Source organism: Canis lupus, chromosome 8 (assembly GCF_003254725.2).
Source record: "Canis lupus dingo isolate Sandy chromosome 8, ASM325472v2, whole genome shotgun sequence".
In the NCBI taxonomy this organism is placed as follows: Eukaryota; Metazoa; Chordata; class Mammalia; order Carnivora; family Canidae; genus Canis; species Canis lupus.
The window spans coordinates 17,347,875-17,363,073 of NC_064250.1; the positions used below are offsets into that span (position 1 = coordinate 17,347,875).

At 36.3% G+C, this 15,199-nt stretch overlaps 1 protein-coding gene across 10 annotated transcripts in view; it reads left to right on the forward strand.

Annotated features, from left to right (window-relative positions):
* GEMIN2 (gem nuclear organelle associated protein 2) overlaps positions 1–13,383 on the forward strand; it is a 22,797-nt gene extending 9,414 nt beyond the window's left edge. For 4 of the 10 annotated variants that reach the window (XM_035720180.2, XM_035720178.2, XM_035720179.2 and 1 more), the window contains 5 exons: positions 440–508; positions 4,466–4,576; positions 6,816–6,874; positions 11,413–11,641; positions 12,969–13,383. In XM_035720180.2, coding sequence (XP_035576073.1) covers positions 440–508; positions 4,466–4,576; positions 6,816–6,874; positions 11,413–11,623 — 450 coding nt within the window. In that variant the 3' untranslated portion in view covers positions 11,624–11,641; positions 12,969–13,383. Of the gene's footprint in view, positions 1–439; positions 509–4,465; positions 4,577–6,815; positions 6,875–8,521; positions 8,628–10,686; positions 11,054–11,412; positions 11,642–12,365; positions 12,449–12,968 lie in introns of those variants that run through there. The other 6 variants (XM_025442931.3, XM_035720181.2, XM_049113075.1 and 3 more) reach the window with 4 other exon arrangements.
* The last annotated feature ends 1,816 nt before the right edge of the window (positions 13,384–15,199 follow it).

Below are 15,199 nucleotides of genomic sequence, written 5' to 3' on the forward strand. Positions count from 1 at the left end.
ATATTTTTAACAGTTTAATAAATTCTATCTATATAGTTTTAAAACGGATCTTTCTCCAGCTAACTTGCTTTTTAGAGTTTTTACCTTGACTCAATGAAAATAATTTAAAGGTATTTATGCAAAGACATTTTTAAGAGCATGTGGAATTTTTCAGGCATTTATAAACTAAATTAGTAGTACAGACTAAATCCTTGGATTTAAACCAGTATATTGATACTTGAAAGTACATAAAAATATTTGTCCTAAAAGCCTTTTCTCACTGAGTGAGCCACCTAACCAAATTACTAAATACAGTCACAGTTTTCTCTGGAAGTCTAAAGAATGGGACCATCTTAAATATTAGAGTTGCTTTCTAACTAAACAATGAAACCTATGTTGAACTTGTCTTTGTTTTATTATTAATACATTTCTTCCACCTCCCTTTCCCCTTTTTCTTTAGGCAACAGTAACTAGTGTCTTGGAATATTTGAGTAATTGGTTTGGAGAAAGAGACTTTACTCCAGAATTGGTAGTATTGCATCTTTTTATTTTCATAATGTAAACAAAATTATATGTACTTATTTTATATATGAAGTATACCTCTAAGGTAATTATATATGTATATTATATCTGTTATATCTGTATGCATAACTATGTGTACAATGCAAACTATGCTTGTTTGCAGTGAAATAAAGAATTGACAGTAGAATGCATATCAACTTACTACTTCCTTCATTGAGAAAGATTTTCCTTGGAAAAAAGTCAACTAAAGATTTATATTCTGGCAGATGCAACTTATCTCATTGTAGTCCACTAACAAATAGGTCACCAACTGATATCTGGTCTGGAGATCCCATTTTGAGTAGTACTGGCTTAAAGAAATTTGAAATGCATTTTCTGTGTGTGTGTGTGTGTTGTGTTTGTTTGTTTTTTAAGTAGGCTCCATGCCCAGCATGGAGCCCAACATGTGGCTTGAACTCCTGACCCTGAGATCAGTCAAGGCCTGAGCTAAATCAAGAGTTGTATGCTCAACCTACTGAACCACCCAGGTGCCCCAGAAACAGTGATTTTAAACATTCATTTTTTCCACTTAAATATATATGTTATATAGTAGAGATTTAAAAGAATAAAATATAAAACCAAGAAATGAAAATTTAGTGATAATATGAACATTATACTTATGAAGAGACTTTTCTAAGCCTCTTGGCTGAGTGGCAGGCAGGCTTAAAAACTTGTGCATTATATTGCAGTGTTGGTGTATTTATTTTTCCCAGCAGACTCTTAAGTTTCTGGAGGGCAAAGATTATATCTTAGGCTTTCACAGGGAGCTTTGGAGAATCAGGTACACTCTTGGAAATATCCTTAACTGTAAAAAATACATGTTTCTAAAAATTAAATCTAACTTCAAAGAATAATAAAATTTCTTACTAGGGGACTAAGCAGATACTTCATTTATGTAATGCCCACCAAACTGACCCATTGTTGAAGGAGAAAAATGAGCTGTGAATATAAAACTATAGAGGGGCAGTATAGCTGGATTGCTGGGGTGAAAATCTCAGTTCCACCAGTTAGGATTATGTGTCCCCCTTCAGCAAGTACTGAATCTTTATGTGCTCCAGTTTCCTTATCTGTAAAATGCAAATAACAGCTCGTAGGTTATTGGAGGATTCAAAGAGTTACTATATACAAAATCCTTAGAGTAATGCCTGGCACACAGTGCTTGCTGTTACTGGTATTTGATAATCTTTTGTGAATTGGATTTCAAAGCCATGGTTAAGCATCCAGCCATTGAGCTCAGCTCAGTTCTTGATCTCAGGGTTGTAAGTTCAAGCTCTGAATGATGGCTTAAATTCACAAGTTGGGTGTGGAGCCTACCTAAAAAGTAAATAAATAAAAATAAATAAATAGGTAGATAAAGTCAGTGTTTCTGATTCAGTTGATCAAACATGTCTTTAAATAGTATAACTCATTCTGGGTTTTTTTAGCTCACATTTCATATATATATATATATATTTCTATATGATAATGTAATTCATTCACATAATTTCCATTGTCTTAATGTCTCATAGTTTACTTAATTATTTTCTCAGGATATTATTAGAATAGAATTACTGGATCAAGATTTTGTAAACTTTTATTACATTCTGCTAGATTGCTTTCCAAAAGGAATGAACCAGTTAATAATGCCATTGGCAAAGGATTTTTACTTTTCCCTGCAACTCCACTTTAAGTTAAACCATGTGCATTTGCCATTTTTGTAGGTTAAAAACATTTGATCATCAGTCTTCCATATGGTTCAATCTAACATTTATAATTTCTGTTTGTTTTCAGATTTAGTGATTTTATAGTAGTACTCCAAAGTAAACGTACTTTGTATTTCCTTGAATATCAGTAAAACTGAATATTTTTCCCACTGTTGGTATATTCGTGATACCTCCAATAGATAACTTTGTTCATATTCATATTACTTATTCATTGGCATCTGGATATTGAACTTTAAATTCTATATTCGTTCTTTCTCTCTGATAATGATCTTTTAGCAATATTACCTAACCTGTTCTACTTCTCTTCCTTTAATTTTTATCTTTTTAGCTCTTTGTGTTATAAGATTTTTTTGAATTTATTTTTTTAATCATCTGAGGATTACCCATTGAAGACGGTGATGATTGGGCTTTCCTGTTAATTAGAGAGAGTTTATTACCAAAAAGTGTCTATATTTGCCAGAGGAACCATTGAAGTGTTTCTGAACCAATGACAACTGATTCACTAAATTTTAACCTAGTTAATTTTTTGAGTCTAACATTGAATCAACAGTGTTCATTTCCTCTATCCAATTAACCATACTACCAGAACTCTACTATTGAGAATATCAGTGTATAAAGTAAAAACCTGTATCACAAAGTTTGCCTGTCATAAACTGGCAAAAGGAAAATGGATCTCTTTTTTTAAATGTCTTTACTTGGGATTACTTAATTTTTGTTTTTGAGAAATAAAAGCATATTTTTCATCCAGATGTGAAGGTATTAAGTAATACCTTCAGCTATTTTGAGTTTTTTTTACATATTAGTATTGCCTCATTGTGCTCACTGACTTTGAGAAAAGGAGCCTCTCAGTATAAATACATCTTAGTCAGTAGAGGTTTAAGCACCATTTGAATACCTGTATGCCAGCTATATATAGTAAATGTAGCCTCAAAAATTTGAGCCAAGTTTAAATGTAAAATAGCTTTTTTGATGTAGAAGAGAATTCCACTTACTATTTATAAAAGAAACCTAGATGTGAATCTTTTGTTTAAGGAAAAGTCTTACTGATTTGAGGTAGCTTGAGGAGCTAATTTAGTTTGTTGCGTGAATTGCTATGTAAACATTGTTTTAATATTCTTTAGGTTTCTCCAAAGTGATGTGTTGCTCAGAATAAACTCAGTCATCTACACTGCTGGTGGAAATACAATTTGATACAACTTTTCTGGGGTACAATTTACTGATTATATCTCAGAAATATTATGTGTGCATATACATACATACCTTTTGATACCACCATTTTATTTCTAAGAATTTAGCCCAAGAAATCAGAGATGCTCTAAAACTTACATTCAAGGATATTTATCATACTACTTTTTATATAACAGCAATAAATTAAACATAAGTGCTCAACAATAGGAAATTGGTTAAATAAATTATGGTGCATCGAAAATGGAACATTCATTCCACAAATATTTTAATTAAGCTCCTATTGAGTTCCAACTCTAGACTGGGTCCTGGGGGTTTATCTATAATTATACTCTCACAGAGTTTCAGGAAAGAAAGAATAAACCAGCAGTGACAGGGTCGTGAGTTCAAGCTCTGCATTGGGCTCTACATTGGGCATGGAGCCTACTAAAAAAAAAAAAAAAGAGGATAGGGTTAGATTTAGTTTGCCATGGTACTTACAGAAGTATCAAAACATGTTTTCATAATTTTTTAAAGATTTTTTTTTAACGTAATCTCTCCACCCAGCATGGGGCTTGAACTCACAACCCTGAGATCAAGAGTCCCATGCTCCACTGACTGGGCCATCCAAGTGCCCCTCAGAACATTATTTCATCTAGAGTATAGTTCCTTTGTATAAACACAGGGACAAAGTATAGCATTATAAAATTACTTGTGTATTGCCTAAAGGACAAAGGAAAAAAATGTATCTTAATTTTTGTAAGGATTTATTCACATCCTAATGTAGTTTTCTACCTATGAGTTAGGACTTCAGTTATGGTAAGAATCTCTGAAATGAACTCTTTGGGACTAAAGGTATTGTGAAGTGTCCAATGATCTGTGTCTGTAGTAAAAAGAAAACACATCAGCTGGCTATCTAAATGATCCAAACATAATACAGTTAATGTTACATGAATTTGTTTATAGCAAATAAGCAGAGCAACTTTGGACATTTTAAAAAATAAGTTAAACTTATGGTACAGTATTTGCTACTTACTACTTTTTAAAATCCTATTTAGGGAAGGTGGCTTTATGCTTTATTGGCTTGTCTTGAAAAACCTTTATTACCTGAGGCTCATTCACTGATTCGGCAGCTTGCAAGAAGGTGCTCTGAAGTAAGGCTCCTAGTGGTAAGTTACAACTTACTATTTCACATTGAAAGCGCTCATCAATTTATGTGGTGATAAAAAAGGATTCCATTGAAATAGGAAAATGTGGAATATTTTATTAGTCAAGATTAGATTTGATTTGGCCACATAATTTCAAAAAATTTTTTAAAAAATTTTAAAAGCCCAAAATAACAGTAGCTTAAATAAAACGGAAATGTTTTTCTTAGATAAAGGAAGTCTGTAGGTGGACAGAACAAACCAAGATGGCAGTAACCCAGGCCTTTGAGTTCTGTCTTACGTGGCTTCTGTTGTCAAGCTCATGTCATGGTCCATGGGGGCTGCTGGAGTTTCAGCCATTATATTTGAGAACTAGAAAGAAGAGAAAGTTATCCTCTAACAGAGCTTCCCAGAGTTTCTGCAAGCACATCTGGCTATATCTATAGCTCATTTAGCCAGAATTTAGTCACAGGGCCATAAGGAACTATGAGAAATGTTTGCTTTTAGCTGGGTGGCAGTGTGCCTAGGTAAAAGTGAGCTTCCTTTGCTAAAGAGTAAGGGAAAACAAGAAGCTAGACTGGTCAACTAAGTCTCTGGCATGATGACTGTTTTGAATTTCTCCAGACGCTTCACTAACTCATGCTTGCAGCATCACAATACAAATTTTATGCCAGATTAAGTCCACTTGGGATTCTTTTTTTCTTTCATCACTCCTATCCCATCCACAGAATGTATACTCGTTCTCAATTGACTACTCAAAAATGTCTTTGTTAAACAGCCCTGATATAGACCAAACTAGCTTCTAAGGCCTGCACTCCAAGCAAAATGTACTTGCTACTCAGTAAATATTTCCCATGTTCTGTTCCTAGACTTTATTTCGTCTATAGAAGTGCCTCTTCATTCTGCCACTCTGCATCTAAATACCATTTACTTTTCATAATCTGGCTCATATCCCATCACTTTCTATGATATCCCCCAATCCTGACAATTAACAAGAATTTCTGCATCCTCTGTTTTTCTTTGTTTATGAGCACTTAAAACATTTTCCGGGATCCCTGGGTGGCGCAGCGGTTTGGCGCCTGCCTTTGGCCCAGGGCGCGATCCTGGAGACCCGGGATCGAATCCCACATCGGGCTCCCGGTGCATGGAGCCTGCTTCTCCCTCTGCCTGTGTCTCTGCCTCTCTCTCTCTCTCTGTGACTATCATAAAATAAAAAATAAATTAAAAAAAAAAAAAACATTTTCCCTTTCATTAAAGTTAATACAGATATTTCATCTTCTCTGCTATTAGCAGGTAATATGTTTTATTCAGCTTTGCTCCATATAGTGTTTGACACAGAGTTGAGTACACTAATGTCATAGAAGTGTGTCCCAGGTTTGAATTAATATGTGACATCTGTGTCATAACATTACTCAGTAGTTTATTGTGGCTATACCTTGAGATGTATAAAAATAAATTTCAAAACATAAAAAACAAAAAATAAATTTCATACTCTGTAAGACCATTTATAAAATGTATAGTTCAGCCACTACCTCCATCATAATTGAGAACCCTGATCTGCTGGAGTATTTTCTGATATGTCTTATGCTAGAAGCCAGGATTTTACTCATCAATTGTTAAGTTCTTTAAAATATTTTTATAGGGCAGCCCCCATGGCTCAGTGGTTTGGCGCTGCCGCCTTCAGTCCAGGGCCTGGAGACCTGGGAAACTATAAATAAATGAAATCTTAAAATAAAATAAAAAATATTTTTATATAGTTTTCATTACTATGCAGTTAGGACATAGGGATTTTTTCTTGCTCCCTGCTTGGAGCCAGGAAAAACCTCTCCCCCACGTTATTCTCTTTGAACCTTCAACTCTTTCTTTCTTTTCCTTGTTGAGGACCTTTCTTTAAAAGATCATGTCAGATGTTTCTCAAGTGTTGTTAATTTTATAGTTTTCTACTTTTTCTTAAGGTTTTCTACTTCCATGTGATTATTATTATCTAATAAAATTTTCGTGGTTTTTTTTTTTTTTTAAAGATTTTATTTATTTATTCATGAGAGACACAGAGAGAGGCAGAGACACAGGCAGAGGGAGAAGCAGACTCCCTGCAGGGAGCCTGATGTGGGACTCATTCCGGAATCCCGGGATCACGCCCTGAGCTGAAGGCAGACACTCAACCACGTCCCAAATTTTCATGTTTTACATCTTAAAAGGAAATTTGTTTCAAAAATATTAAGGAGGACACTGTACATTTTTCTTTTCTTTTTTTTTCCTTTAGGACAGCAAAGATGATGAGCGTGTTCCTGCTTTGAATTTATTAATTTGCTTGGTTAGCAGGTAAGTAGTCCTTGGCTCCTTGCTTTATAATAGTGTTATTAATGGAAAGTACTGTTTTTATTTTCAAGCAGAGGAAATTGAGTTGTAAGAAAACAATATTATATGTGTTACAATTCCATATATTTCTAGTTTTTCTCTATAAGTAATGCTGCAGTATAGATTCTTATAAATTACAGCTCTATTATTTCCTAGGGCAAACTCCTAGAAATAAGTTGAAGGGCATGCATGTACATTTATTTATTTATTTATTTATTTATTTATTTATTTATTAAAATTTCATTTATTTATTCATGAGAGATACAGAGAGAGAGAGAGGCAGAGACACAGACAGAGGGAGAAGCAGGCTCCATGCAGGGAACCCAACGTGGGACTCAATCTCGGGTCTCTAGGACCACGACCTGGGCCAAAGCCGGCGCTAAACCGGCTAAGCCACTCGGGCTGCCCCATGCATGTACTTTTATTTTTTTTTTTATTTTTTTCATGCATGTACTTTTAAAACTGAAATATTTATTAACAGTTTGCCTTCCAGAAATACCTACTTTTCTGTATTCATGAAAGTGTCAGTGAGACAGCCCACCTCCCATTCAACACTGGGTATTTTCAGTTGATATAAATATTTCCAATCTAATAATAAAAATTACAAATTATTTTTATTTGCATTTGTTTAATTACCCATGAGGGTAGAGAACATTTCATTTTGTTTAAATTTTTTTTTTAATTGTCTGTGTTCTTTACTCATTTTCAGTTAGGACATTATTTTCATTTAGTATGTATTTGATTTCCTTTGATTTCATTTCTTACATTGAAATTCCACCTGAACTTATCTGAAAATGTTCTCATATTCTGAATTCATATGTATGTATTATACTTACACATATACATGCACATATGTTTATTTTAGGTCTCTTTCTGGACTTGATATTTTTTGTACAGTGTTTTTATTCTAATGCCAATATCTTTCTAAAGCTTTATAATATATTTAAATATTGAGAAGGTAAATAATCTATGTCCATTGTCCTTCCTCAAACAAGATACTTTTTCAGGGGCAGCCCCAGTGGCGCAGCAGTTTAGCACTGCCTGCAGCCCAGGGCGTGATCCTGGAGACCAGGGATCGAGTCCCACGTCAGGCTCCTTGCATGGAGCCTGCTTCCCACTGCCTGTGTCTTTGCCTCTCTCTCTCTAGCTGTGTCTTTATGAATAAATAAATAAAATCTTTAAAAAAAAAAAAAAAAAAAAACAAGATACTTTTTCAGAGTACACACGTGTTCAACATACAGTTTCTCAATCTACAATAATTATGCTACTGGTGATAATTAATGCCTTAACTAGGCATTTTGTGTCAATCATTTTTCTTAGTGCTTCATAATAGAAACTCATTTAATTCTTAGGAGATAGGTACTATTATCAATTACAGATGAGGAAACTATGACAGGAAGAGATAAAATAATTTTCCTGCCATCACAAAGCTAGTAAATTGTAGGGTTAGGTTCCAAAACCAGGCAGCATTGCTCCAGAGCTGAGCTATGGACTATGCTGATACCAAACTATCAGATCTCTTGGTAATAAGGATTAAATGAGAACCCTAAGTGCTATGTTTACTGGGTCTTTATCCTTGCAACTCCCAAGTTTTTTCTTTTACTTTCACAGATGAAAACACAGGTTCAGAAACATGAAGTAATTAAGGTTCAGTAAACTAGTACTGAGTGGAACCAGAGACTTTTATCATCTGACTGATATTTTATAATGTGCAATGGTGAGAAAAAAATATCTAAATGTATTGGTCATGGTTCTTTTTTTTCCTCAAAACATTACATAAAAATGGAAGAAAAGTTCTAGGCTAGAAAATTTTCTTAGACTATAGACTTCACTTAAGAAAATTTGCAGAAGAGGGGCACCTGAGTGGCTCAGTTGGTTAAGCATGTGACTCTTGATTTTGGCTCAGGTCATGATCCCAGGGCCATGAGATGGAGCCCTGGGTCAGGCTCCACACCAGGCATGGAGCCTGCTTAAGATTCTCTCTCCCTCTCCCTCTTCCACCCCCCACTGCCCCTGCTCATGCAGCATGCACTCTCATAAAGAAAGAGAGAGAGAGAGAGAGAGAGAGAGAGAAAGAGAAAGAAAGGAAGGAAGGAAGGAAGGAAAGAAAAAAGAAAGAAGAAAGAAAAAGAAAGAAAAGACTTGCAGAAGATTCCAGCAAGTTTGAAAAAAGATAACATAGGCTTTGACTCTTTGCAGTAGTCATTTTTTTTTTTTTTTTTTTTTTTTTTATTTATGATAGTCACACAGAGAGAGAGAGGCAGAGACACAGGCAGAGGGAGAAGCAGGCTCCATGCACCAGGAGCCCGATGTGGGATTCGATCCCGGGTCTCCAGGATTGCACCCTGGGCCAAAGGCAGGCGCCAAACCGCTGCGCCACCCAGGGATCCCCTGCAGTAGTCATTTTAATATAAGTATCAGATATTATTATAAGTCTCTTGTATTTTTGGTTATTGGTATTGTTTTGATAGCTTAAAAGCAAAAACTACTAATTGATAGAAATACCTACTCAAATGATTAGAATTCCATGCAATGGGATCTAATAGCCATTATCTATCTAATAGCTTAATTATTTTACCAATGAAAAATGTTTTAAGCTTCTTATGGAGATTTTCAAGTACTTATGAATGTAGTAGAATAACATTTCCCCCTCTCCTGCCCCAAGCAATCCATTACCCAAGTTTGACATTTATTAACTTTACCAGAATGTTTCATTTGTCTCATCTTTTTTATGTATTTTAAACAAATCTCAGACATGTCATTTCTCCTGTTTGAGTATATCTAAATGACAAGGACCTTTTAAAAACGTGACTCTGATAGTGGTATCACACCTAATAAATTTAATAACAACTCCACAATATTATCTGATACCCAGTTCATGTTTCATATTCCTCTATTGTCCCCAACATGTCTTTTTACATTTAAATTGTTCAAATTGGGGTCCAACCCTTTCCCTTTCCACACTACCCAAGGAAGGGGTCCATCCATATGCTGTGGTTCTGCATTTCCATAGTAACTTAGAGAAACTTTCACAATGTCCAGAGCCCTTGATGTCCTGCAAATGGAGGAGGAGGATGTCCTCAAATTCCTTACAGCAGGAACCCACTAAGGTGTCACCAACTGTGACCTCCAAATGGAACAGTACATCTACAAAGAGAAAAGTGATAGGATCTACATCATAAACCAGAAGCAGGGCACCTAGGTAGCTTAGTCGGTTAAGTGTCCAACTCTTGATCTCAGCTTAGCTCTTGGTCTCAGGGTCGGAAGTTCACACCCCATGTTGGGCTCCACACTGGGTATGGAGCCTACTTTAAAAAAAAAAAAATTGGAAGAGAAGCTGGGAGAAGCTTCGGCTGGCAGCTCATGTCATTGTTGCCAGTGAAAACTCAGCTGATGTCAGTGTCAAATCAGACAGAAATACTAGCAAGTGAGTTGTGCTGAAGTTTGCTGCTGCTACTGGAGCCACTCCTTACTGCTGGCCCTTTCACCCCTGGAACCTTCACTGACCAGATCCAGACAGCCTTCCTGGAGCCAAGACTTCTGGTGGTTACTGATCCTAGGGCTGACCACAGCCTCTCACAGAACTGTCTTATGTTAACCTCTGTGTAACACACTCACCTCTGCACTAATATGGACAGTGCCATCCCTTGCAACAGCAAGGGAGCTCACTCACTTGGTCTGATGTGGCGGATACTGGCCTGGGTAGTTCTGTGCATGTGTGGCACCATTTCCCGGGAACACCCATGCGAAGTCATGCCTGATCTCTACTTCTACAGAGAACCTGAAACATTGAAAAGGAATAGCAGGCTACTGCTAAAAAGGCTGTGACCAAGAAGAACTTGCAGGGTGAATGGACTGCTCCAGCTCCTGAGTTCGGGGCTACTCAACCTGAAGTCACAGACTGGTCACAGGACAGTGCTCAGCCTGTCCCTGAAGACTGGTCTGCGGCTCCCACTGCTCAGGCCACTGAATGCATAAGAACAACCACTGAGCATTCTTAAGCTGCTCTTTCACAAAGGCAAAGTGGAAGTAAAGTTGACGGAAAATAAAGTTGCTGAAAAAAAAAACAAAAACCAAAAAAAACCCAAAAACAAAACAAAAAAAATGAAATTGAGATCCAAATAAAATACATTCATTACTTTAGTTTGATATGTCTCCTGAATGTCCCCTTCAATTTCCTGGGTTTATCTCTTTGCCATTTATTTGTTGAAACAGTCCTTTGACTTGTGAAATTTCCCACATTTTGGTTTTGACAGCTATATCTTATCTTCATGCTGGTGTTTGATATGTTCATCTATCCCCCATATTTTCTGTAAGCTGGTAGGTTGGTCTGAAGGCTTGATTATTATATATAGTGTCTTTTTGTTTGACAAGACTATGGGTGCTGTTACGCACATCAGGAGGCACGTAATGCTAGGTGTCCCACTTTTATTGTGATGTTGATCACTGCATTCATTTAAAAGGATATTGCAGTCATTATTCCTTTTTTTTTTTTTTTTAAGATTTTATTTATTCATGATAGTCACAGAGAGAGAGAGAGAGGCAGAGACACAGGCAGAGGGAGAAGCAGGCTCCATGCACCGGGAGCCCGACATGGGATTCGATCCCGGGTCTCCAGGATCGCGCCCTGGGCCAAAGGCAGGCGCCAAACCGCTGCGCCACCCAGGGATCCCAGTCATTATTCCTTTTGATGCTCAGATTGTTCATCTTTGACTAGTAGGAACCCATCAGGTTAGTTCCTATGCTTTTTGTTTTATATAACCCTGGTGGTCTTTTATAGCTTTCTTACTTTCAGATATGTTGGGATCGTAGACATTTCTGGCCCCAGATCTGGAATCAGTCTTTTTTCCAGGAGTGCTGATTCCTCTTTTAAAGTAGGAAATGGGGATCCCTGGGTGGCGCAGCGGTTTAGCGCCTGTCTTTGGCCCAGGGCGTGATCCTGGAGACCCAGGATCGAATCCCACATCGGGCTCCCAGTGCATGGAGCCTGTTTCTCCCTCTGCCTGTGTCTCTGCCTCTCTCTCTCTCTTTCTCTCTCTCTGTGTGACTATCATAAATAAATAAAAATTAAAAAAAAAAATAAAGTAGGAAATGGTATTTAGAGCCCACAGTTTGGACATTGAGGAAGCTAGCTATTATTAAGTTGGTTATTGCCTTTAGGCCTTTTCAATAATCAGAGCTAGGAAGTATGTATTTTTTTTAGAATGAGAAAAATGAAATCATGAGTTCAAATCGATATTTCAGTCCTAATTTAAGATTACACCATTTTTCTTTAATGTTATGTTTCTTTCCTCCTCTGCTGAAAATTTTGGTTTCTAACATTAACAATTACTGGCTTTATCCTACAGTATGTACATAATTATTTCAGAATAAATACACTAACACTATTTCTTATAGTAAAACATCAGTTTAAGAATTCTTTGCAGTTCTTTTTGTCTCTCGTATATCTCACTAGGAACATATACCAGAACATCACATTTAAGATCACTTAAATGGTTATGCCAGCAACTTGACATATGAGAAGATTCATTTGGTCAGGTTTGGTGATTTTCTTTTTTTTTTTAATCTTCTTTTGTAATTATGTAAAATACATTGTTCCAAAGTTAAAATTTTAATTCAGGGTACATTTAAAATATTTTAGAACCTATCTTTATCCTCTCTAGCCTTTTTCCCTTCTGTAGTTTTCCATTTTATTATTAATTTTTGGTTTATCCTTCTAGTCACTGTTTCTTTCTAAAAGGATAAGCAAGTATATATAAATATATCTGCATTTCCACACATCTTTACAAAAGGTAGCATACTAAAATACGGTTCTGTACCTTTTTTTTTTTCACTTAATAAATCCAGAAGTCACACTATAGCAGTGTATTTTCCTCATTCCTTTTTATTAAAAAAATGCTTTTATAAAAAGCTTCAGTCTTCCACTGGATAGATGTACCATAGTTTATTCAACCAGTGTTCTTATTGATGGGTGTTTGGGTTATTTGTGGTGTTTTGCTATGATAAGTAGAATTGCTATTAATATTTTTAAGCATATACTAAATTCTTTTTTTGCTAGGTATTTTGACCAACGTGATTTAGCCGATGAACCATCTTGAAGTAGCTGGTCTCTCAGGGGTAGAAGATACTTGTGATGAAGTATCAGCCAGAGTCTGAAGATGCACAGTGACAACAAAGTGAGAATTGCATCACATCTTCAACTTATTTGAAGGTTCTTCATCTTAACCTGTGCATCTCAAGTTGACATTCAGAAGATAAATTGTAATGATTTGAGTATCTGAAGTATCTTTGGAAAATCCCAACCAGCCAGTTTTTAATGAAGAGTTTAAACCGTTTTCTGTAATCACATGCTTTTAAGACAAATTGAGTGCCATTTATTGGTGAAACATCCTGTACAGAAACTGTATGATGAAATTTTACTTAGATCCTTGGTGCTGTTTCATTGTTAATAATAAACTCTTATTGAGAATGTGTTTTGGTTATTAAAATCTTGTTTGACTCTTGAACAAAACAAAAGACAGTGCATAAATGTCCTTAGTATTTAGACAATAATCTTGATTAAACAACAAATGTTTTCATAGCAACAAAATTAATCCAGTGGTTTTTTTTTTAAGATTTATTTATTTATTCACGAGAGACACAGGTTGAGAGAGAGGCAGAGACATAGGCAGGGGGAGAAGCAGGCTCCTCACAGGGAGCCTGATGCGGGACTCGATCCTGGATCCCAGGATCCCATCCGAAGGCAGGCGCGCAACTGCTGAGCCACCCAGGCATCCAATCCAGTGTTTTCCACTTAAGCTCAGTACGTTTCTTTTTAAATGCTTTATTACACAAAACTTTTTCTTAAATCATTTTCTTTTTTTTTTTAAGATTTTATTTATTTATTTGAGAGAGAGAACATGAGTGGGGTAAGGGGCAGAGGGAGAAGCAGACTCCCCACTGAGCAGGAAGCCCTATGTGGAACTCTATCCCTAGACTCTGGAATCATGAGCCAAGCCAAAGGCAGATGTTAAACCAACTGAGCCACCCCAGCACCCCCTAACTGAAGTTTTAAAAATTAGGGATTTATTTTTGTTTCTCATAAAAATTGTGATTTAAGTAGTTCAGGACTTGGTGCAGCAGCTCTACAATATCTTAAATGCCCTGGGCTACATCCAGATTTTCAATTTTAGTATGTAGCTTTCATCTTTTTAGTCATGATATGGTTGTTCTATCTCTTGCCTCATTCCAGAAGGGATAACTCCTTTTTGTTGTCTATATCAGGGGAGCAAAATATTACAAGAAATCCCCAATGTATATATCATTTGCCAGTGTTATATAACACTAATTGTAAAGAGAGCTAGAAAGTATAATTTTTTTAGCTGAGTACCTTGCCACTGCTGCCAAAAATGGGGTTCTGTTAGAAAAGGGGAAAGTGGATATTGACTAAGCAGCCAGCATTGTCTTAGATTTCCAGCCTGTACCCCAACTAGCTGTGTCAAAACCTCACATTTTTTGCTGATTTGATGCTTGGGGGTTAAGAAGTTGGGGGCTGATTTAATAAAGTTGAAATGTCATTTATTGTTTTAATTTACATTTCTTTTGTAACCAGTGGCTGAACATGTAGTTACACACACTACTCACACAAGAAAAGAATTCCTATGGACGAAATAACATAAAAAAAAAGAAGGCAATTTTGCATGTGCAGAAGACAAGTGGTATAAATTACTATAAGATAGTTACTCCTCTTTTCCAGCAAGCCATAGGATCTCTAATAGTTAATTGAGAAATTCATGTTTATAATGACTCATCTGGCATAGGCTATTTTTCAGGATTGTAGAGACAAATGAAAGACATTTTAAGCCACTGAGGATATAGTATGCAGACTACCAATATTTAGGGTTTATCAAGCCTTTCACAAAAGTATCTTCTGATTTTAATGAGCAACTGAAGGGAAAATTTCTCCAATTCTTAACAGGTAGAAAGCCTTAAGTTCATTGAGAAATTACATATTTTGCTTTAAAGATTTTATTGATTCATGAGAGCTACACAAAGAGGTAGAGACACAGGCAGAGAGAGAAGCAGGCTCCCTGCAGGGAGACCAATGTGGGAATAGATCCCAGGACCCTAGGATCAGGCCCTGAGCCAACTCAACCACTGAGCCACCCAGCTGCCCCAAGAAACTACACATTGTATTCTTTTTTTTAAAAGATTTTATTTATTCATGAGAGACACAGAGAGAGAGAGAGGCAGAGACACAGGCAGAGGGAGAAGCAGGCTCCATGCAGGGAGCCCGATGTGGGACTCGAT